Genomic DNA, 25,310 nt, shown 5'->3' with positions numbered 1-25,310 from the left:
AAAAAGTGCCACTTACGACATACATCATACTCTACTCTAAAGAAGAAATTCAACGAACGATGATACAGCGATCATAGAGGGTGCAATTTTGTTCTGTGTACCTAATATACTGTTTCCATTAGCGATCGGTAACAGAGAGCAAACGATTTGCTCGTGAATTTCGTGTTGAAGCGAGAGTCGACAAATCAAAATTTCTGCCCGACTGAAACTTTGTTTTATTTCTATTTTCAGCTGCTCCATTAATTTGCAAGGTCCATCGAGATCATAGAGAAGAGAGGTTCCACGGATGTTCCTTGTTGACGCGCTTCCATTATTCGTAAATCGTTAAATAGCGAAAACAATCCTGCTGCTCGACGAGTAAAATCTTGCGTGTACTGCGACAGGGATATATCATTGATATACTCGGTACGGATTTCGCGAAACTTCATTTTATACAGAGAAACACGAGGAAAGGCATTTCGAGGAAGAGGAAAGAAGTAGAGGGCGAAGAAGGTACGCAGAAGATGTATGACTCGAAAGAACGTTGATCGCGCGAACGGGTTAACGCGAATCGTATTGAATAGGTCTAGCGAATCGACGAACGAGATTATACTTGGCGTCGCGACGTCACTTCCCCTTGGACGCGCCGCTGGCCGCTATCGGCGCGGCCACGTCGACGTCCGCGTTCGTCGAGAGACTTCCCGCGGCGATTCTCGGCGGGCTACGCGAGGCGGATCTTCTCAGCTCGCGTGGTGGAGGATTGTTGCACGTCGCGTGGTGTCCTCCGGCCTCCCAATCGCGATGCTGGCAAAAGGAACCGCAGTATCGCGCGATTCCGCAGCCACCGCACGTCTCCAGGGCGGGCCTACCGCAATTCCAGCAGGTCTGGAAGTCAGAATGGAAAGAGATACATGGATAACGATATCGAAGTAAATTTTGCGCACTCCTAGCTTTACAGTATCAGAAATATTGATTGGAATGTTGGAGAAATCGATATGTAGATAGGAATCATCTTCTGTACTACTTGAAGAGGAACTTGAATGACGAATACTCACGGATCCCGAGACGGTCTGCAGATGCGTGTCCTTCTCGTCCTCCGTGGTCGATGGTATCGAGTTCGAAGTAGTCGTGGGCGTCGCGACGGTCCTCGCGTTGGAGTCTACCGCGCTGGGATTGCCATGGACGCGGAGAAAGGGTCCCTGACGAAGGCCACCGTGATTCCTCTGCGACAAAGGAAGATCCAACAGTCGATGGACGCGGAGACGTTCGTTCGCCCTGGACTCGGCCACCGCGACTGCCACGGCCCTCTGGACTTCGGCCACGGCTGCCCTCTTCACCTCTAGCACGGCTTCTTCTGCAAGCAAACGGAACGGAAAATGACGAATCGTGAAACACTTTAAAAAGTAAGATTGAAGTGAAACGATGACTGACCAGCCTTCCTCTTCACCTCCGCGACTTTGTCCTCGGTCGCCCTGATAGTCTGAGCAACGATCTCACCAGACAATCGTTTCAGGCTACCCTCCCGATCCCCAGTGGAAGATTCCACCTGGGAACCATTCGTAGAGGATGGATTGTTGCTGGTAGCACTGTTGCTACCACCGTTACCATTCTGAGCTCCCCCAGCCGACGTGGACGCTGCCAAAGGCGCCGCGGCGGCTGGACTGGAACACCCACGAGTCTGCAGAATGGCCAGAGCCCTCTTGGTCTTCTCGACCATCCCCAGAATGCAATTCAGCATCACGTGGATGTTCTTCCACTCGTCGTCGAGGCTCCCGTTCTGCGTTTGAACGTGGCTCAGCTGTTGCTGCTGTTGTTGTTGAGCTAGATGGTGCGTGCCCGAGAACGCGTTTATCTGATTAATTTGCACGAGGCTAGGTGGTACCGGGCTGGGTCCGTGACCGTGGCGATGCCCGTGACCTTGCATCGATCCGCTCGACGAATGAAGCGGATGATACCAGCAATAAGACGAGGAGTTCTCGTTAGACGGCTGCTGCTGATGGTGGTGGCTCCAAGGGTTCGACGACCTCTTTCCATATACTGGCACGTCGTCGAGAAGGGCACCGTTCTCGTAATACCTGCGACATTTTAGAAGTCAGTGGGATACAAATTTTATATGCTAGATATAAGACTGATCGATACGTGAGAGGCCCAAGATTTATAGAAGCCTATGCTATAAGCCTAGCTTATCTAAAAAAAAAAAAAAAAAAAACACCGTAACTTTGCCGTCATTCGAGAAGAAAGCTTAATTTTTCTCCCAACAGTAACGTCCATTTCCATCCTTTGCGACTCGTCCAGCAAATTTTGCTCTCGATCAACGAGCGATCGATCGGCTGGGATCGTTTTACGTACGCGTTAATCCTCTGCCACGGATTAGTCTGGTATCGCGGGCAAGGCGAGCGGGTGGGAGATTTTGTAATTTAGTTCGGACGTGCACGCGCTCGCTGAGCTACGCAAACAGCCAGGAGCGTCGAAGCGTAAGCCGAACGTGGGTCGTATTAGCGGGATGCCGATAGGTACTCGAGGCAAGTTTGCTGGTAGTCGAAGGGTAGAGAATAGAGAGAGAGAGAGGTCCAGGGAGAAGGACGGTCGGGGGTGTTCGAGAAAGGTGGTACCCCGATGATATATGGAAACGTCACCGGCAGACATATCGAGAGGAGGCCAGGAGCTGGCTTTGCCAGCGCGCGCGTCGCGTTTTGTCGCCTTCGAGCTCGCTTCGGCGCCCCTTTCCTTTCCGCGTGCACGCGCATATCATATACTGACCGCAAATACCACCTCCTTCATTCCCAAGATGTTGTATCGCGAGCAGTGTCCCTTGGAGTATCTCGATACACCGACGCTTCGTCGGCTCGCTCACATCAGGGGTCAAAGGACGCGCTCGATCTATCGGCGCAGACTTAATCCAGACCTATCCCGGACCTACCCAAGCTAAATTTGTCACCGTGGACGCACCGCGCGTCGACCGCGTCGTTTTAACGCCGTTCTCGGTGCTCGATCGCGATAAATATCGGCGAGAAGTGCAGGCTCGCGGCCAAGAATTTTTCAAAAACGGTTTGCGGCTTGGCAAATATACTAGGCACGCGTGTACGCGCAGGTGGGTGGCGTTCGCGCGTGAATTATCTTTATGGATGACCGAAGATTTCGCGCGGTCTTCTTTACGGTTTACGACCCACTGTCACCGAGAAACGATGTTGGTAAATTTCGTGAATGAAAATTTATATTTCGAAGTCGTTTTTCCCTCGGGGGCTGTAGCTATGTTTGATTGTAGCTATGTTTGATTGTAGCTATGTTTGATTGTAGCTACGGTACAGGTTTAGCGATCCCGAGGTACCCGAGCTATAGGAGAACCAACATATGATTGTTAAGAGTTACTGCAAATATTATGGCGCCACCCTCTCTCGATGTAACATCGCCATCGGACCCAACCAGCGATGTTATATGAAGCGACCATCGCACCGCGGGAGCGCGAAATCGTGAATCGAAGCGACGACGTGAAATTTTCGGACAGCATTACGGATTCACTCACGGAGTGTCGGAGGCGCGACGCTTCGGTGCGTGCGGCGCGGTGCTGGAATAATGGTGCAGACTGCCCGTGGCGTTGTTCGTGTGTTGAATAGCACCGACACCGGGATTAGAATTGGACCGCATGCCGTAATGAGCGGAGCACTGATTGCCGCCGTTTCCTATTCCGTTTCCACTTCCCAGCCCGTTGCCAGCCTGCTCTCCGAAGATCTCTACAGGCTCCCCCGCTGCCAGCAACCCGACCGCCTCCAGGACCGCTGCTTCGTTCGAACGTAAGAATTGCGCGCAGTTCTGTCGACAGAAAGAAACTCTTATCACCTGTCGATCGATCAGCTTCAAAGCCTTAAAGACTGTGCGACAGTTGAAACTTTTTTGGAAGAAGATTGTTTGATTAGGTACTATATATACATTTATTTAAAATTTAACGCAGAAAGAAGGTCACCATTTAACGAATAAGTCCTGGAGTTCCACGCAATCGAAGGTGTCGACCCTCGAGGGTGTCTTTCGACGATTTTCTCCACGAGAAAGGTGGAATCATCCTAATCCTCATTTCTGCGCAATATAAATTCTCAATAGCTTCAAAATAAGACCAGCACGTATACTTTATGAAGCTTCAGATTCATTCCAACCCCTGCTTCTCGATGCGTTTTACGCATCGTTTCCCCAGGACGTCGTAAAAGCGGTACGTATTCGTCGATGTCGACGGGCGACCGGTCAGCACGGCTGCTCCCAATCAGTTTCGATTTTTAATATTCGTTCGTCGGCTTCTTTACGGCTGGCACCACCTTTCGTCCAAACTTTCGAGCTCGCACCCTCGGCACCGAACTCTGCCAGGGTGGGATTTATCGCTTCTAATTCAATATTGGAACCTTTCTCCGTCTCCTTTGCCCCCGCTATCGGCGGCGTTCTCGCGTTCCCAATTCTCAATTAACGATCATCGATCGGCGGTTCCACGAGACCCACACACTCGCCAGGGGTTAGGGAACCATTCGTTATTGTAAGGACGCGTGTCGATTTACGGATTCCTTCTAAAGCTGCTCACTTTCGGCGTGATCGATTTTCTCAAAATTGTATCGAGGGTTTAGAGGAAATAAGACTGGCGTCTTCGGAAATTCTTATACTGCTCGTTTAACTTTACGAAGTGTCCTGTCTGTGTAGCCAAGAACTTGCTCTACAATCGATACATTTCGATTTAACGCATCCTATCCATGAGGATGCGTTAGTCGCGGCTAACTTCGCATAAATTGTTTTTAAATTTTCCTTGCGTTTTATTGAACATGTAAACAAAGAAGAACCGTGTTGCACAGTGTCAATGAACCGTTTGGAAAAGCGCAGGACCTCCGATCCTCACGTGAGACGCTCACCGTCGTCAAGGATCAGAGGCAGGAGGGAAGGTTGCGCCTGTGCGAAAGGAATTTGCCGTCGCCTCGGGTCTTTCGATCCTTCGCCGGTGACTGCCTCGAGAAATGTAAATCGTTGCTATTAATTTGCAATTCGTTACCGTGCGACTCGCTCCTTCGTGCTTCTCGCGTGTTCTTCGTTCCCGTTTCTCCTTCACCCGTCGTCTGTGTTCCGTCTACTTTTTCTTTTCGCTCTCTTCAGAAACGGGCAACAGCTGGAGGCAGTCGCGTAACCGGAAGACTTCTATTAATTCCACCAGTCGTATTTTATTCTTTCCCGAGGAGGATTACGTACTCTTTTCCGCGCCAAATGGGAAAATGAACTTGGATCCTTGCTTCCCGACGACAAGCTCGAATAGGTCTCTGATACCGTTCACTGCGTGATCTCTGTTCAGAAGTCAAAAATAATTGGAAACTTTTAGAGGGTTCGATCTTCGCTAACCACCTGTTTTAATTCGCAGACGATGTGTTAAACGGTATTTCGCGAGGGAAGCGCGTTCACGTGGTTCGAGGTACCCCAAGCGTATGCGTAAGAACACGAGGATGAAAACTATGAACCGAACCGTGTTGGCGAGGCATGTACAGACTCGCAGGAATAAATAAGCCCAGTATCAGCGAGAACGCTTCAGTTTACAAGGATTACGCGCGGTTTTAACAAGCAGACAGCGGTGCACGCAACACCGGCTCGAGAACCAACAGTCGCGTAATGCGAATCCTGGTTACGCGATGCCCAGGCTTTTCTTTAATCGTCTTAAACGTACATCACGTTTAGAGACCCTGCGTTTTCCATCATCTCTCCATTGTTGAATCGCAGACTTATTATCAAACAATCATGCGTTAACTCCTGTTGTATCCGACTAGTTAATTATAGTCTATTCTGCGCATAGTTTCTCTACATTTTACAAACTATTATTGTGTACCAGCATTCGCTCCTTCGAATAGAAAGCCTGGAACGAATCGCGTTGCGAAACGTGCTAACGCGCTCTGGTCCCTTGGCCACGATGTAGATTAGAGTTCTATTACGCGCACGCTCGTTAAACTTCCTACAACGAAGACGGAAGAGAGGAAACGCGTCCAGGAGTAGCGAGTAAAATCAACAGAGCTCGGGCTGACCGGCTGCCAGCCTGTTTTAATTTCCCAGGCTACTTCGCGATCGTGGGTGGGAGCACGCCAGCCTGTTTCACGACGAGATAGACGAACGAATCGAATGCAAAGCCGAACTTGAAAACCCGTGGCACGGAAATCCTCGTTATCATCGAATTTTCCTTCCCTTCTTTCCTGGCTGAACGTCATCTAAAACATTTCATCCGAAATCCCACTCTTTAGGACACGTCAGTGGAGTGATTCTGAGACTTCTCTCGTACAAACTCTATTAATTTATACCTCGTCCTTTATTCAATTATCGTGGCGCAACAATACATTACCATAATCGATCGAGAAGTTTTTAATTCACGGAATAATACCACATCGAGTCTATAAAGAAACTGCGGGTCGCGAGAGCAGAAGCGATATCCTTCCATCGTAGAGGGATCGATGTTTGACGAAATTCGTGGCAAGGAAATTTAAAACGCGCCGACGAAGATGGCGACATATGCACGTACGAGTCGAGTGAATCGACTCCTGAATAACAAACGATTCTAATCCAACTGCGTTCCTGCTAGGAACTCACCGAATTGAGACACCCAGACTAACCCAGATACTTTCACCGAACAAACTGTCGTTACCTTCCAACGCTAACCAGACAAGACGTTTCTCTGTTGCGGATTCCCCCTGACAACGGTGCGCACTCACCTGGTTGCTGGCCCTGGCGGCATTGTTCAGGTCCCTCTGAAAGGAAGGCAGGGTGTGCTTCAGGTATGGTAACACGAAGCCTCTGAGGCGGTAGTTGGTAGCTTCCTGCAGCGCCGAGTGGAACTCCTCAGCGGTCCTGCTCCCGTTCTGCAACGACAACCGAGAGGATTCCGGTCGATTAACGTCCACGATCGTCGCTAACAGGTCGAAAAGTTATCCCGGTCTACGGGGGTTCGGTTTCCATCGAACAAGATGGACAAGCACGAGCGCGATTTCGCGTTCGTCACGTGCCGCGATCGTTTTACGGTTAAGCACGGCTACCAGATGTCACGTTTCCTGGGACGCGTGCGAGTCTCGGTACGCGCGGTAACGTGACGCGTCCTGGACGGCGTAATTTGAATATCCCCGGTACGTCGAACGATCCACGGTATTATTCTTCGTGTCGAGGAATCGTGACGAGACTCGTCTTTCTTGCCGAGAGGATATAGATTCGAGTTCCGAGTTGATCATAGTTACGAGTTGTATAATTTAGACGCGTTCGATAGCTTTTGATCTTCTAGTTCGAGACCTAGTTCGAAAGTTAAGACATTCCAGCTTCTGCTATAGCTTCCAGGTAATAGGGCACGCGTAGAATCTATAGTAAAGGGTAGGAAAATGTACGTGAGTGCACTTTGCGTACCACGCGTACGTTAGTTATTGTTATCGCTAGAAGAATTTGCGACCTCGTGGGATCGTATAGTACCTGTTATCGGAATCTACGAGACGAGTCTGAGACCTGCAGGTGCGTGTGCTTTCAACTAACGTGATAGATACGCGCGTGGTCTACCGTTTGTCTATTATACTTAGAAAATTGCAGAGCCGAAAAGGTACTCGATGCATTTACCAGGAGCGTGAGCACCAGAGTTCGCACGGTGTCCCCCGTATCCGGCGAGATGTTCGTAGCGAATTGCACGAGAGTGCCCAGCAATCTCTTGAACATGCCGTGACCCGCGAAAACACCAGCGATGCATCTGGTGCCGTTGGTGCCATTCGAAAGCGCGGGTACATCGTTCAGCTCTTCCGTTCTGCAGTTGGCAGGAGCCCCGGCGTTGCCGGAGCCAACTCCATCCTCGAACTCGGGCTTCAGGGAGTGCGAGGCCAAGGAACTATCGCTGTCGGAGGACACCGAGCAACCGGTTGTCCCTTTGTATTCCGATCGCGGATCATTGCTCTGCTTTTGTTGACCGCTCGACGCACCGGCAGCGACTCTTTGATGATGATGAGAGGACGGCGAGTGCACCTCCGGCTGGACCTCCTCCCGCGACGACTTTTCCCGCGTCGCAGAGCCCACTGCAATTAAATTCATGTGTGCTCACTTTCGTAACCGAATCGAGGTGACAAGGTCTCGCGCAAACTATCGCAATAAATTAGAGAAAGAAAGAGGAGACTCGTCGAAAACCTCCCACTTCTAGAGTTCATATTTGAGAAATATTTGAGACAAAGACTCTCGCAATAGAATTGCGACTTAAACCCTTCCCCTAATTTCTGTTGTACTTGGCGACATTTCAATTGGATGTCCTCTGACGCGAAGCACGCGAGTGATCGATACGGTCGCGAGGAAAAAGCGCGCGGCCCGGAAGCGATTCGACGAAGAACCGAGGCATCAGGGTAAAAAACACGATTTATCTCGGCAAGAGTCGAAAGAGCGTTCAGCATAAAGGGACAACGTCGCCGCAAACGTCCTTTGTGCTCGGTACATCCGGGGAGCCGTCAACCACGGGGCACGTGAAACGGGCAGGCGAATCGGCCACTCGTTTACAAACACGCTGATAGCCCCCGCACACGAGCGCCAAGGCACAGATGCGCGTCGACTGTGTACTCTGTGCGTGGGTGCAGCGGATAACATGCAATTACGGGCCGTGTCATCCACCTTGTCTTGTTCCCATTCTGTGTTCCGCGCGTTATCTCGCGGAATGCCTCCGGCCCCGTGGCATGCGTGGCAAAACGCCGTCATAGAATATATATATATATATATACATAAATATAGAATATATCTATATATACATTTGTGTGTGTATATATATATGTATATATATATATATGCCGATAACGAAACGTTACACACAGGGAAGAATCGTTCTCGCGTCGTGACGAGACGCGTCGCGAAGCGCCAACTGACAGCCGTAGCCGCGCCTAGCCACAGCCTCATCCCGCGATTCGTGACGTTTCCTTTCATTTCACAGTTTAATCTCGATTTACGCGCGATTCCTACGTCTGCGAGCTTGCTTTGACGATTAGACAACTCGTAGTACACGGATCTCGTTTGATCGAGATACCACCCCCGCCTTCGAGATTGATTTATCCCCGGATACAAGGCGCTGGGGTTATCCCTATTTCTCTTTTAAATACAAGCACGCATGGGTCCTCGGAGCGTGAACTAGTTGCAAAGTATGTTAAACATTGAGATGCTAATTAATTAATTCGCTTTCAACCCCGAATTTAAATTAAGGCCCTTATTCTTTTGTCTTTGAAGCGTAGGGCGTCGTATTTCGTTCCTCGCATCTTCATCGAGTACCATCGATCGATTCTTCCTCGATACTTCAACTACTCGTTTTCCCTCGCACGGTGGGAGGCTTACATGGCGGTCGTTAAAACGCGAACCTCGATTACTTCCTCGTTCGCGGATCCCTAGTTTTACGAACGACGGCACCTGCACGCGTGGGCGTGCCTGGTGCGTAATCAAGCAGCTAATGGTATTCCATAAAGGCGCTCTCACACGTTGCACGTTACGATCGTGGAAAAAATCCATCAAACACAACGCTTGTTAAAACGTAACGAGAGTGCATGCCTTACATTGAAAATTATTGCTGCTTGGTTTCTGTGCTTCTGAAACACGCTGGGGAATGTCTCGACGACGTTTCGTTCATTTTGCTTTGCGTTTAACAACCTTAATTTTGATAACTATCCACGGTATTCGTTACAGAAGCATAGATATCGAAGCTTGATACCGTATACCTATGAATTCCATGCATTTTGATACCGTTCTCTTGCAGTAAATTCCAAAACATCCTCTTATCGCTCGACGTCAAGGTCTATGGTAGTTGTAATCTCGAGGAACAACAACGTAATGAAATTTTCACTTTGAATAGGAATTTCAAAGAAGCCAGGTCGATTCGTCGGGCTCTCGACAGGTCGAAGGGCTGGGATTTCAACGTTGTGTACGTGTAAATTCGTAACGTAGATAAGCAGGAAGAGGAGGGGAGGGGGGGGAAGAGGGAGGACGGCGCCACCGTGTCACTGCAACCTGACGCCGGTAGCCAGGAGGTAATTACCTGTACCTGAACTCACGGCAAACTAAATTACCTTAAACGCACCTTATAACCCCAGCGATCGCGAATCCAGCTCGCAGTACCGTCTCGCCTAAACGCTTTAACGACGAAACAAATCCAATTCACAACCGTTTCCATAAATAAACAAAATTCAACGTCTACAAATTCGTCGATGCACATGGCGGTTGAGTTCGGTTTCAATTCGCGGTTGGGAGCTTAGAAAATGTACCTCAACTTAATTTCCTAAGCGTATGGTTTCCCAAGCATACGGTTTCCTAAGCAAAGGGTTTTCGAAAGTAGACTTTAGGGTTTTGTTATTAAAAAACAGGAGATCCTGAAGTTTCTTTTGGAACGCCTGTGATTTCTATTTTTTCCCCAATCGATCCTGATGTAGAAAGACATTTCGAATCGTCCATGAATGCTTCGATGGTTCCAGATTTGCCGGTTCCAGCAACGAATGCCAACTCTTGCACCTTTTCCTTTTTATTAGGCGCTGTATAAGCGTCTACGGGACGGACAGTGCTGACGGCATGATCGTTGTTGCTGCTGACGTTGCCAGTTTCTTCGTTTAGCCACCAGCGGTTCTTTGGTCCTCTTTCCGTATCGCAAACTTTACGTGAATTGCTTTTATCGAGTTTCCACGTTACGCGGGAAGAGCTTAATTAAAATTTAGGGCCGTCAAGTTTTTCTACGTCGCCTCCTGCTGATCGCAGATTTGCTCCACCTATCCGAATTTAGAAAATTACGAATTCTTCGCGAAAGATCCCAACGTTCCATTAATTTTCTCTGCCCCAGAAAATCTCTCGCCGCCCTTTCTCGTATATTTTTCCCTTGTTCTAGGAACGTTCACCTACAAGTTCATCGAAAAGTTCACGTCGTTCGTGCACCGGTGTGAGTGCCGTAGCAGCTCGTGAATCGCGCGTAGCTCGCGGCTGTTTCGTCGCGCACCTGGAGCACACGCGGGGGCAACCTAGAGGCGGCTCGTTGTCTTCGCAGACGACGTTTCACGAAGAGAGATCGATAAAGCGCACGTGCTCCACTCGGCTGAGAGTCCCTGGGTGGAAGTAAGTACGCTGGGACTCAGCTGTCGCCTCCTAATTGCCGGGACAATGCAACAGATGGCTTTGATCGCAATCCCTTCCCAGCCATCTCCGCCTCCCCCCTCGCTTCCTTTCTCTCCTCCCTCGATGGCCCCTCTTACACTCTATTTTCTTCTATCCCTTTCGGTCCATTTCCTGATCGCCCTCCGTTTCCCCCCCCCCCTTTTTTTTTTCTTTTCGCGCTCGCGAAGCTTTTGCTCTTCTCTTTCGACCTTTTACCTCCCTCGACCCCCTTTTTTCCACGGTTCTTTACGATTTCCGATCTCGTTTCCGACCCCGCTTTCTTCGACCTCCACTCTAGCGCGCAACAACATCGAACGATTAGACTAGATTATATCGTACCTTCGCTTTCTATAAAAAAAAAAAAAAAAACAAACTAGAATCCTTGTGACAGAGGGTCACGCGTACCACCATGCTCGTCTCCTCCAACTTGGTAAACGATAGCAGATAAAATTTCGTCGAGGGGATCGCGAGGGTGGCGTAGACGTCGCCAGGAGTCCAATCGGATTTGCCTGGGCGGAGAGTTTAATATCCCAAGCGGTCTAACGTAAGACCCATTTCTCGGAATTGCAGTCGCGAATCCTAATAAAGTTGACGGTGCTGGGGTGGAGGGGGAATACCCACCTTGGGGGATCGGTGGCGTTTAAAACTCGGCCGCGGGTAAATTGGAGGCGGTCGGAAAAGGAGAACGGATGTGCCTTCCCTCCCCCCGCTCCCGTCTCCCTTTCTCCCTGCACCGGGTAGAACTCGTTTTCGTTCTACGTCGTAAGCATATCCGAGAAGAAGAAGGTGCAGAAGCGAGGTAGCTGGTCGGTTAGGCGGAGAGAGGACGACTATCGCGAAATACCTCGAACGGCAACGTCGGGGATGCCGACGGTGTACCGGATATGATATCAGCCTCGAGCAGAATCCCGGTGGAAGTGTTGGACGTGCCTTATCGCGTCTGGTCCAGGCAGTCAGCCGCTGCACGAACCGACCTAACCAACACAACCGAGGCCAACCAACCAGCTTGACTGACTGCTCGCAGGAGTTTCGCCATCCCCTATGGAGCTGTTCTGCGATCGCATTTCGTGCCCGCGCGCTCACCCACGCAACCTGCACACGTGCTCTTCTCGCCACCCTCCTCCTCTAGCTATCCTGTTTTTCCCTTCGTCTCGATCCTCTCCGCTCGGTGTGACTCTCAGTCGCTCTTACCGGGCGTCGCGGCGTCGTAGATTCGGAGATCGAGCACGGGTCCGTTTTCGAGTGACTGCGTAAAGTCGTGGATTTTAATTTTACGCGCCCTGACAGGAAGGGCTAACGCATCTAGGGAGGTGTGAAGAGATTTGGCGAGATTTCAGGGGGCGAGAATTGGTTCGGGCGTGATTTTTGGTGGCTTGGAAACTCGTATTAATACGATCACAGTACTCTTTACAGCGGGCAGAAGTTGTAGCGAAATCTCAAACTTCGAATTTTTATTCTGGTCGTCCTTTTTCTCTTTCTCCCTTGCTCTTTTTCTGCGGCAACGTCGTGGATTGGAGTACAGAGTAAACGCAACGCGCAGAGGAGCCCGGTTTTCCAAAGAAACGCGTGTGTCCACGATGGCCTAACCATCTGTCCAAGCGGACCGTGGAGTTTCGTGGACAAAACCATCCGAGAAGCGTAAATTTTTTACGGTCTTCGACGAAATTCCGCTGAAAAATCCAAGACTCGCCACCGTCGTTACGAAATCGATGAAAGAAACACGGTTCGTGACGGTCCTCGGGAATTTTCTTCGCTTACGTTCACGGATTAAAAGTTGCAACGTAAAATTCTTCAAACGAAGTCGACGACGACGCGATATTTGACTCAACCAATTAACTGCAAAAGTAGGTCCAGGAAGGATTCGATCTCTCGCTAATTTCATCGAATGTTATCGTACTCTGATATGACAACCGAAGCAGGAAGAGGTGGAAGAACTCCCCTCGAGAAGGCAAGTGACAGGAGATCCTTCGAGTCGAGCCTGCCACTTGGTCACTCGAGGAATCTCGATGCTAAAAGCGTCGAGACGCAAGATTTCCCAGCTCCTCCGGATCGACTCTTTCACCTGGCACAGCAACCTTCCGTGGACATCCAAGGATTTTTAAGTATCCACGCGTTTTCCACGAAGCATGGACCGCTGTCGCGGTTCACGAGAACCGATCGATGGCCGCCACAGGCGATGACGGGGCTTTGACGAGAGAGGCGGGCTTTTTTCCTGAGCCGTTTCCAAGGTAGCTGCGGGCTCCAGCCCGTCTAGATAACCAGTTCGGTCTAAATGTACGATTCGGACGAGAGCGTACCCGCGGACTGGGTATACGGGTACCCCTATGCAATATTCCAAACTAATGCGCGACGTACCCACAGCTAAACCCGACACATACTCTCGTTGCTTTTCCCTTTTCCTGCTCGAACTTTTCTTCCACTCGTCGCCCCCGCGCGAAAATCACCGGAATTATTCCGATACCGTCAATTTCTCGCGAAATTGCAGCTTTAGGAGAATTTACAACAACAAGGGATTCCGCGATAACGACAATCTCTCCCTCATTTTCATCTGAAACACATTTGCGTAAATCTGAAGCGTTAACGCTTCCATGCCTGAAACAGTCAAATGTAGTCTACCCTTGATACCTAAGAATAGCTAATCCTACGTGTGTTTTCATGCAACATTGGTGTGGAAGTGTGAACGGTAATGGTGTTGATAGATAATAATAAAAAAAAAAAAAAAATAGTAACGCACCCTTGGCCTTGGCCTTGAGATCGAGATCGACGGGGAAGGGCTCTGCGTTGGCGGTGACGGTGACGGTGACGGAGGAGGCTGGCGTCGACGGATGGCAGACAATAGCGGCGGTTGCGGGGGAGGTGTTGGGTACTGTGGTCGTCGAAGGGGTGGCGGCCACGCTCGACACCCCGTTGCTATTGCTATCGCTATTGGTGACGGTGGTCGCGATGCTCGTGCTCGAGGCGGTCACCGTTGCGATGGTCGCGGTTCCCGTCGACGTTGTCGACGACGACTGCTGATAACCGCAGCATTCTTTCGTCTCTTCCTTTACCTTGACCTTGTGGAGGATCGTCGTGGTCGCTACTCCACCCTCCACTTTCATGCTCGTACGCCAACTTCTTGCCTGTTCAACACATTCGATCCATAGAGATTCCCCATTGTCTAGCTCAGGGGGTTTAGTGAGGGAGGAGGGGGTGGGAGCAAACGCGTCTGTGGGAAGTCTGCGAGCGCTCCCTAACTTTCAGACTAACCCAGTCATCTGCAGGTGCAATTAGGGCGAATCGAAAGACTTTTCGTTAATTGTCTTCCGTCTTCGTACGTTCTTTTTCAACGAATGTTTAAACTAAATGAAAATATTCATGTGTTGCGGTACATATACCATCCTGTAGGCCTCGAGTTACTTTTTCCCTTGATTTTTTAACAAGAAACGTTACGATTGAGGGCACAAAAGAACCAATTGAAACGAAATACCATCACTCTCCAAGACTCCTCCCTTCCGGCACAAAAATCTCTCAAGGCACATCTGCAGTGGCCCTTCGTCAGACAAGGGAAGCACTGTCCGGTCCAGGAGAGGAGCCCAACGATAAAAAGAGTCGATGGATCGTCAATGTCGTCGAATACGCGGCCGACTAATAACGTCGAAAGCATATGCACGTCATCCCAGGATCACGATTCTCATATTTGATCGATTCACCGCACCGTGGTCGCGTATTTCGTCTACGTGCTCGACGACGAGCACCCCACCGTGCATACCGATGACTGATTTTAATGGAACGACCGAGCGGCAGTTTTACAAACCAACAAGGATCCCATCGCGATTCCGCGACTCGCTCTGAATACCCAAATAACTGGACGTTTTCGAGCGATTCCGATCGCCGCGGCTCGGTCTGGAACAAATAAATATCGGCGAATGCTTTAACGTGCACGTCAAATGCGCGAGATTAACGATTCGAACGTCGAACAAGCAGACCGACGCGACGCGTAAGTACAGGTGGCGCACCGGAATTACGAATAAACTTTTGAAAATAATCGAAAATAAACGAATTTCGCGATGGGAACTGAGCGTCGTTAGGAAGAAGGAAGTCGAAGGGACCGGCTGATACTTTAGGATGGTGGAGTAATTAAATTGCAAGGAAAATACACGTGACTTAGACTTAGCTCATTTAATGTACATACATAGATTAACAAGGTATTCTTGTATTTTATTTTGAACAACAATTGATACTTGGTTTAATTTATTTGTAACGTAGTACTTCAGTCCTGAAATGATTTATTGCTACGATGCTTCGATCCCCAAAGTGTTTCAATATCAAAATGCAAAAATGTCAATGCCACGAGTGTACTCGGAAAAATCGTTTGTCATTTTTGGATCCCGATGGCAACCGAGGAATATCCAACGGGAAGCGATACGAGCGAGATTACGGAAAAGGGAATTAAATGGAACGAAAGCGGAAAGTAATCTTCAAGATCCACGTGGCGCGCAGCTCCTGCTGGCGGAATTTTATTTTATTGACGCGCAGCCCTGGCAGCAGGCTGCCTTCGGTGCCACATGGTCTCGTTATTAACGTGAAATGCAAACGAGCCCTTCGTTTCGTCCAAGGAACGGCCCTCTGGACGGACGGCTAGCTATAATTTTTACTAGCAAAATTGCATCGCCAAATGCCGCCGTATTTTAACGTCCCGATAAATGCGTGCTCGAAATCCTTTCACCGTGAAACTTGGAAGAACGTCGTTCGCTATACAGGCTGGTCCAAACGAAAGGGAAGCAAAAATAGATGAAGAACATGGAATACATTTTTTTATACTGCGCTCCGTCTACGAGATAATCGTCGTTAAATCTGTTTGGGGCAAAAATTTGTTCTATAGTTTTTAATTAGATTTCGACGAAAAAACAACTCCCTCGTCGATCGTTTCACTTGCCGTAGGACACCCTGTATTCGCTGGAGCGCAATGGCAGTCGGCTCGACGAACAATAAATAAACAGGTACGCGGATTGCCTCGAGCGTAAAACTTTTACGGCGTATAATTTCATTTAAATTAACGGGACAACCGGCCAAACCGTTTTAACGTCCGTTTTGTTCAACTTTTTAGACGTCGAAGAAAAGTAATCATCCGAATTAATTTTCGTTAAACGGCAGCGAAGAGGGCAGGCTGGAGATTTGCGATTCGAGTATCATTTTACGTCCGAAACGGTTACGGGCAACGATGAGACCAACGTCGTATCGATACCAGTTAATGTAGTGCCATGTTATAGTTGACAAACTTTTCAAAAATTGACTTTCGGTGCTAAGTCATGAAAATTTTTTGTTCTTACAAGGAGTTAGAGCTCTCTAAAAAATTCCGATTGCTGTCACATTGTTCCACGATGCTGAATCGAAATTATTACAGAAAAGCGACGCCCTTTCGACTTCGTTCGCGCGACAAGGCGGAAACGCGGGAACAATTTCTGGTCGTGTAATGTCCTTTCACACGGCGACGCCCGTCCACTATCGGCCATCAATCAATCTCCGCGCGAAACGATAAAAACGTCACACTTACACGCGCTTTTACACAGGACGCGACACCGTGGTTGATCCCGCGACCCGTCGGGAAACAATTCGCCCATCGTCGACTGACAGCCTTTATTATAACAGATGGCTGCAATAATTTTAATCGCCGTCCCGGCCCATCTCCTTCTGTTGTTACAGATGTCTGCAATTTTCCGCGACCCGATTGTCGCAAGTGTTACGAGCCTCGTTTTACATGCGCGTACTACCTACGGAGGACTGATACGATTGGGCGTCGACGATACCCAGGCGATTCGATACTAAATCTTTGAGATCCAAGTGCCACGATCACGAAATGCTTCGATCCTGACAATTGTTTAATGCTTCGACCTTGAATCCTTCGATCTTAAATCCTTCGATCCTCGTACCACATAAGAGATTTCAAAGAAAATCAAATCCAAGAGCGAGGAAACTCATTGAAAATCGCGATACAGGCGATCGATCGGAGCTCGTCGAGAAGAAAAGGCGACGAGCCATTCCGGGGCTTTCAATTCCTGCGGGGGACGACGGCAGACGCGCGTCTGCGGCAATTCGTTAAGACGCTTAGTTAAGCAAACAAGAGCGGAGTTGTCGGAAAACGATATACGTGCCACGGCTGAAAATCCACGGCTCTCCGTGGCTGGTAATTGCGCGCAGCTGTGTTGCGCGCACGGATATAAACGCGACCTCACGTACGCGGTTTTTTCGGATCGAACCAGGGGGATCCCCTTCACGAAGGCTTGACGAAGTTTCCGTGTTGGCGTTCTTGCCACGGAACGTCTACGAAGACCAAGTACCGTCCAGGAAGACCAGAACACCTCCTGTGAGTTTACCATCCTGTTAGTAACTATGAAGGAATAGAGGTCCCTTGGGGCCCTTCAAATTGCGAGACGACGCTTCGATACTGAATTGAATGGGCCCCAAAGAACTTCGATACTAAACGCTTCGATTTCAAGATGCTTTAATGCCGAGGCTTCGACATCCAACTCAGACCTGAGCACTATCACCTCGCTTCGATTTGAAAATGCTTTAATACCAAGACTCTCCAATGTCGCAACGCTTCAAACACCCAAATCTAAACCTCACCACCACCTTACCTTCGACCGTCATGCTACCATCAAAACGTCATCCCACCGTATCATTGGATCTCCACAAGGCAGCGTTCACTGAACAACACCCACGACGAACCAGGAAGAATTCTCGAGGCCGTCTCCTTGGAGCTGACGCCCAGGGACACTCAAGCGTCCGAGGATCGTCCGAAGGAGAAACCTCTGGGCGACAAAAAGCTGCGAGTAGGTATGGATCGATCGCTGGGTCACGTTTTGAAAGAAACGGCTTCACCATCGTGGCAGACTGTGCTTATGTTTATACATATGTCCTGCACATGGTACGCTGGCCGTCGGAGAGGAGGTCGCGGGGGCGGAGACGCGACTTCCAATATTAGAACGACCAGGCGAGAGACAGCCAGCCAGGCAAGCCAACCGGGCAACCAGACCAGATGTCTGCCGTACTGACTACGTACGTTTAGCTTGCTTTCATTACAAAAATGTCACGCACAGCCACCGTGTGTCTTCTTGCTCGCACCGGCCTTTGATGATGCGCCCAGCCTCTCTGTCACCCCTCGCTCCCCCTCGCCACCGCATAATGGAGGAATCGCCGCAAACGACCGGTCCAGAGTCCAGGTCCCGTCATCGAGAACGCACCGCGACCTGGAGGAACCCCCCGTGTCATCGCGGTTGAAATTCATCGCTGGGAAATTGAACCTCGGTTGAAATCCATCGCTCGATGATCCCCACAGAGGATTTGTTTACTCGAGACCAGAAGCGGGAAGCCTAGTTACGAGTTGGAGAAATAGTAATCTGACGGTGACGCGTCGATATTACCATCGACAGTGTTCTACGTTGCCATTAGAGCGAACTGTTTTATCGATAGGGTGTCCTACGTTGCCATCAGAACGAAACGTCTTGTCGATAGGGTGCCCTATGTTGCCAGCAGAACGCCCAGCTTCACCGAATCTTGCCAACAGAGTATCCTCCACGGCTGACAGGTTAATCTACCTTACCAGACAGGTATCCCGTACGGAACCTTCCAACTGATACCACCACAACTACTCTCGCGCGCGTGAAACTCGTGACACACTAGGCAACGGTAGGTCATAGGTGAAAACGTCCATCAGCCACAGGAATAACTGCACCAAAGCAGTTGGTTACAAAGATTTAACCCAATTTCATTACGAAAGTGTCACGACCAGACCTGGCCGTGTTTAGACCGGCATTTGACGTTTTTCTCGTTACGCGTGGCCGCGTAGCGAATTTTACAGAGTGACGTAACGGAGAAAAACAATGAAAAATTGCGGTACAACGTCGAAAATAAAGCATGTCTGCAAGAGGCGGTGCTCTGCGAACGCGTGAATCGAGGATGATCGAATTCTTGACCGAGACGCGTTTCGTTGATTAAGTACGACTCTAAGGGCGCGAAGTTTCAACGAAAATGAGATTATAAAGCGCATCGAGGATGTAGCATTCGAGTAATTAAGCATCCAAATAAAAAAGGTGCTTCTGTGCCCTCAAAATTGGGGCGAGAGCTTTTAGAAACATCCCGTACAAGCCCGTATAACCGGTTACAATCGGTACATTGTTGCGCGCTTAATTTTCCACCCCTCTGCTCGAAGCATACATAATGTCGGGCAATTTTGGTTTCGTAGCTGTCATTGACGCCTCGTGGTATCGCCATAAATGCGTTTTCGCGGTTTTCCCAATAGTTTCCACCTCGATCACCTCGCACGCGACAATTCTCGATTCATCGAACGTTCGCGTGGGGTGAACCAAATCGAACGTAAAAGGAATTGATTGCTCGCCAAAAGAAAAGCTTTCCTGGACCATTCGACTTTGGCAAAAATGAAGTCTGTGCCTTTATCAGTTTATAACGCTCTCGCGGGATACCTTGTGTAATAAGTTTGACAACCGAACAGCGAAAACTGATAGTCGTTTCGTCCAGAAAACGTGGCGTTCGCACAGGTGCCCAGACGTTTAACGGGAGTCTGGTCAACCGCGTGTCCGACAGTTTTCGCCGACACTGATGAATCGGATGCACCGTAAGCACACCTGCGTACGCCGTTCGATGTCTCCAGTTAGATTGAACACGTCGATCGATCGCTTCCCTGTTCCAGCATGTTGCTGAACAGTCGCTCTAGTCATTTCTCTGCTCAACAATTAGAAGTCTAACGCGAAAACGTCCCTCGGATCTACTTTCAAACACGCGAAGAACATCAATCTGGGTAGCTGCATCTAGAAAGTCGTGACATTGATCGATGACGCCTGCCTCCGAGACCCTGTTATCAAACTTGCGTAGACCTTACAATTATACGTAGACCATGGAGGCTCATCAAAAGATCGAGGATAGTTCAGAATCTACCTAAGAAACGACTAATGATATGATTAACGATACGATGCATCGATATCGCAGTTATTAGAGTTTTACGTTGCCATCGGAACGAACTATTTCATCGAAATTATACATCATCGAAATACATTGCCAGCAGAACAGTCGCTGACTGTAAGACATGAGAGAACAGCCAACTATCGAGGATTTCTTCGCGATACGACTACGGCAACGGTTTCGCCAGAGGTGGTCGCGGATGAGAAGGAGGGAGAGCCTCCCAATCGCGAGTCTCGATTCTCTTTGAAGCAGAGAAGCTGCCCGCAACACCTGACTGACTCGTTGGACGCACGTATGGCAGGTTGGAGCAGACAGGCTAGACGGAGAGCAGAGGCCAGGTCCGAGGGAGCGAGAAGGAAAGATTAATAATATAGAAAAGCCAAAGCCACGCCACTCTCCAACAAGCTTTCCTCTGCCTCTCTTCTGTTGCCAGCAGTTAATCGATATAATACTTGGGCACAGCGGGGCCAACGGTGGCGCGTGTCTTGCGCTTCTACGTACGCACGCACACATTACCCCTTCCTCGTATCGGATGGGAGCACGTTTTCGCGTATCGGGTCAGGACCTGGCACGCATTAACGGCTACTTTACCTTCGACACCCACGATTAGGGAACGAGACTCCCTAGATAGCCTGGCTCATGGCTGGCACCTCGTGGATAAACTATCGGAGGATCTTCAAGTACTGGATATTCAGATCTCATAAAAAAATGGTCGAACAAGCTTCGACCCTCCTAGTGTCATCATTATTACAACAACTCTAACGTACCCTAGTAACAAGCCCCTGTCGCAATTAAAATCGTCGCGACGTACTCGTTTGCTGGAACCACGTTCGCCTCGCTCGATCAGCTTCGATGATCTCGCGGTCTCTGGCGTCATCCCTCGATCCGTTCAGGGAGCGCGGTGATTTTCGCGCGGAAAGAATGGCGAACTCGTAGAAAGGTATTATTTTATCCTCGTCCGGTACCACCTGCTGTTTTCTCACACTTTCGGAGCTCGCGAAGGTTTTAGAGCGTTGCGAGCCAATATTTGCGCCAATAGCCAGCGGACTAATATTTGCGCACGCCGTTCGATGTAAACGAAGCCGACAACCATTTTGAAAATGTCGAATCGCCAACGCGAAAATTGCTCGCGCCGGACTTATTTCGAGAACAGAAATTGGCGAGCCGAAATTTCGTGGCGTCCTGTTCGCGCCACTTCCGAGTAAGGCAGTCGCGATTAATTTAGACACTTACGTTCGTTCAATTGGTATGACCGTTTCTTATTTGTTTGGGTGATCGTTAAAACGTTGTCGGGTTCGATAATTAATTATTATTTCAAAATACGGGATACTGCTCGTCGCGCAGTTTCGCGTACGCGATCCTGCAAATTCAAAATTTTAATTAACTCGTTCACTGCTACGGAGATGTAAAGCGTTTTGCCTTGGGCGCCGTGATTTAATACAGACGTGTATTATTCTATACAGTTTCCGTTCCCCTTTTGTAATTATTCGTCACCGAAAAGACTACAAGTTCATTCCTCGGCCAATTGCAACCAATCTAAACTTGTACCACAGACTACGAGGTATTTCTTAGTTGACCGAACGGGTTAAAAAACGTCAGATGATATACTTGAAGTATTAATGCTTGAAGTATTAATGCTTGAAGTAGCACGGGTCAGAGTTGACCCAGCCGGTTGAAGAGCAAAGTGGATAACGAGCGAAGGGGGTGGCAAGAGGCGCGAGTATCCTGACGCTTCGTTGGTGGTTAATCGCGACGAACGGTACCTATCCGTAGAACCGATTATTGGCAAACATCGTGCGAAAGGATGCACCTGACGGTTTTCGTACTTCGGTCCTTATCTCCCTGCTCCTTGGAGGAAAACTCGAGTTTCCTCGAGCGGGCGTTCAGTTGCTTGGCTGTCTGTCGGCGGTTCTCTCTCCCTTTCCGTTTGGCACACGTGCGCCTTCGGCACAAACGCCCATCCATCTCCGCGACGAAACCTCTTCTCTGCTACAGGTCATCGACAGAGATGGACGAACTTCCCATCTGGATGACAAAATCTCGAGCAGCGAATGGATAAACAAATGGCGCCGTCATGGACTCCACTACGAACTTTATATCTGACGGGACTTTGAATTTATATCTTTTTGGAAGTATTACTAAATGACAAAGTTTTCACGGTAAAAATGAGTCCGAACACGACATCGTTCCAACTGTTTTTAAATAGAAGTGAAACGAAATCAAGTATCTGCAATCTACCCATCTCCGTCGACTGTCTCGTCTCAGTCGACCAGGATAACGTTACTCGAATACGAGCCATGAACATTATTCGCGTCGATCGAGGCATCGAAGTGTCACCTGCGATACTTCGTCTATCCCGTATCGTATCGATTCAGACGTGGAATGTGTCAACATTTCGGTATCAGGCGCTCCGCGACACGTTCTAACGTCGTCGAGAAAGGTCAGAGTTCGCGAACGCGCACGATCCGCCGTTCCGGATGCTGCAGGTTGCTGTTTGTAAAATAACTGACACGGGGAAAGGGAAGCTTCGTTTTCTTTCAGGCTCCAAAAACAGATGGTCTGTTAAGTATCGCGCTCGATGCATACAGATCTTGAACATTTTATGATAACCGATAATTGAAATTTAAACATATATTTCATAGTAGTTGTTATCGAAGTCAAAATATTCTATACTTGTGTTTATTTGAATTTATCCTACTTACTCGTCATTACTCCAGAGCAACCGAAATACGAAGTAGTTTTGGAGAACTCCAAACAAACAATATCGATACACTTTTAAACAATCTGCAAATAACTTCTCTCGTGAAATCACCGCTAACGCTCAAAATACAGGAATACAAAGATGCTTGGCATTAATTTTCCAAAAGCAAAAGACATTTCGTTATCGAATTTAATCGTTTACTTCTACTGATTAACCGATACTGAGTTAAGTGATGCATCGGTTGGAACAGTTCTATCAAAATAAATGGGAAAAGAGGAAGTTCCTACCTCCTGGCTGAGCGATGGTCCTCGAGTCAGTTTGCCGCGCGAAAAAAATCCAAAGGGGCCAGAAGACGGGACGAAGATGAGACCTTTCGATCGGATCGATACGTCACGGAAGGATCTAGCAGAACTGTCGCGATCCACGAGCAACGACGCGCGTCATGATGCATTCGCGTTGCACTCGGATGTCCTCGATCACTCGCCAGGGAACAGTGCTCGAACATCCGATCGAAAACGATCTAAACGATCGATTCCCGTCGATCGACGATGCTGAAATCGATCGATATGAAATTAAGGAATCGAAGAATACAGTACGGGGCACAGCACGCGCGACACGAATAAACGCGAGGCACGGACGGCTGTCGCCAGCCGACTGAACGACTCGTCGACGAACAGGAAGAACGATGCCAGCCGGTGGAGGACGAGAGGTGGTGGTTTGCAACCTCCACTACGCAACCTCTGCTCGCTACGAACCTGCACCGGTAATCCTTTCATCCACCCCAGCACCGAAACAACGATAGGCGACGTTCCTGGCTTTTATCAAAAATTCTGACCATTTTCGAACGAATAATCTTATATAATAACTGTTACCACTAAAATGGGGTGATAGTTTCAGGCTTCTCTGCCACCTGTTCCTTCATCCACCATCGTCGTCGTGTCAGTGCATCGAGTACGAATCGAATACATACATTATTATAACAATTCACGTGTAACAGAATTAATTGACGAAGCAAGAATTCGTAAAATATTAATATTACAACAAAATCATATTTTCGATCACTTTTTAAACGAATATCGTTAGTAATTAGATTTAATTATCGTCAAAAATGAATGTTTAGTTGGTCCAATCAATAGATATCGAAGTATCGACAAATTTCTCACGTTTTGCAGGACAAATGCATACCATACCTGCGTAAAGGCAACATGCCCCTCGTCGCTCGCGAACATAACTTGCCATAAGCATCGAGGACGTCGCCTCGCGTGGCACATCGTCGAAGAGGGAAGCGACGAAACGTGGGAATGACCGGCGAAAAGTTTGCGAGGTAGACGAACGATCCAAGGCCGTCCAGGATCGACGACGGTACGCGTCGATGAGACGCGAGACGCCGCCGAAATATAGACGATCCACGATCGTTCCGCGGATATTGTAAACGGGACAGTGTGTTCCTGACGCGTCGATATATTCCCTGCGAAGAAAGCCTCTGCCGCTGAAGCTGAGAAATAGCTTGCCATCCTCCCAACCCGCCTCGAACCCTTTCCTCTCGTCCTTGCCAAGGTGTGTACAACCATTTCTAGCGACTTCGGCTTTTTAAACATGGAGCAACTCGAAGTCATCGAAAGATCAATTGGAAAGTGGTCATCTTGGCACGTAGACGCCTAGACCAACAGAATTGGAGTATTTTGCAAAAACGTGAGTAGCAAAGATCGAATAGAATATAATGCACTAGTATTATACATTTGAAGCTCCATCTATTAATTCCATTATCTCGAATTAACCACCTTTTCGAGGAGAAGAGAGAGAGAAACAAGAAGCTGAAAGACGACCCAGTTCCGCGAGCGCGTCGACCGACAAGTTCGACGTTTGCTATCGATCGATCGGGGGTTCCCCGAGGACCACGATGCATCTGCCGCCACGCTGCTGCACGCCTCCACGAGCCGAGCGTCTCCTGCTGCACAGAGAGCGTGTGCTATGCGCGCGAAACCCTCTTGTGTCATCGGGTACCCCCGGTTACCGATCTACGAGAGAATTCCTCCTCTATCCCTGGTCTCGCCGTAGTCGTGCCTGTTTATTGGCACAAATTCAGCCACGACCACACGGACACACGCGAAAGCCAGCCCACCGGCCTATTATACGTATTATTAGCACTCCGTCACGGCGATGTCATCGCCACGCACACTCCTCCGCGGGTGCGCGTCAACGCGCTGGAATTCCAGAACAACCTGCGATACTTCCGGCAACTTTTCCCGACCACGGCGCCAGTACTGTTCTAAAAAGGTAGGTATCCCGAAAAGAAGAAAATCGATACTTAATGCCGAAACATCGACAAAGTACTCGGAACACCAGCACAGCACGTCGGTATCGAGATGCTTCGTCGATGAAATATTGCGATCAAACTTGCGCGTCGAACTGAATCGCTCCGACCTTGAGATGCTCCTAATGCAAAAGTCACGCGAACTCCCGGAAAAAAATGGCGGGAGGCCCCCCTCCCGCCCCCCCGAGTGACCCGAACGAAGTCAGAAACAGTAACAGGAAAAGAAACGCTCCTCTG

General features: G+C 49.1%; 1 protein-coding gene across 2 annotated transcripts; it reads right to left on the bottom strand.

The window, feature by feature from the left end:
- Positions 1-35: 35 nt before the first annotated feature.
- Positions 36-23,409, bottom strand: LOC128889392 (protein CBFA2T2). Of its 2 annotated transcripts, none has more exons than XM_054146983.1 (8): positions 23,047-23,409; positions 13,835-14,219; positions 7,573-8,018; positions 6,690-6,836; positions 3,503-3,789; positions 1,411-2,054; positions 1,035-1,333; positions 36-864 (listed from the first exon to the last, which is right to left on the bottom strand). In XM_054146983.1, the coding sequence occupies exons 2-8, from the start codon at positions 14,196-14,198 to the stop codon at positions 607-609; spliced, it is 2,445 nt and encodes an 814-aa protein (XP_054002958.1). In that variant the 5' UTR covers positions 14,199-14,219; positions 23,047-23,409; the 3' UTR covers positions 36-606. The 2 variants fall into 2 exon arrangements, with proteins under 2 accessions (XP_054002958.1, XP_054002959.1); XM_054146984.1 differs by lacking the exon at positions 23,047-23,409 and adding an exon at positions 16,634-16,650.
- Between the last annotated feature and the right edge of the window lie 1,901 nt (positions 23,410-25,310).

Source organism: Hylaeus anthracinus, unplaced genomic scaffold, assembly GCF_026225885.1.
Source record: "Hylaeus anthracinus isolate JK02 unplaced genomic scaffold, UHH_iyHylAnth1.0_haploid 11997, whole genome shotgun sequence".
In the NCBI taxonomy this organism is placed as follows: domain Eukaryota; kingdom Metazoa; phylum Arthropoda; class Insecta; order Hymenoptera; family Colletidae; genus Hylaeus; species Hylaeus anthracinus.
Note: the sequence above shows the minus strand (reverse complement) of the source record. Positions and strands in the feature narration are given on the sequence as shown.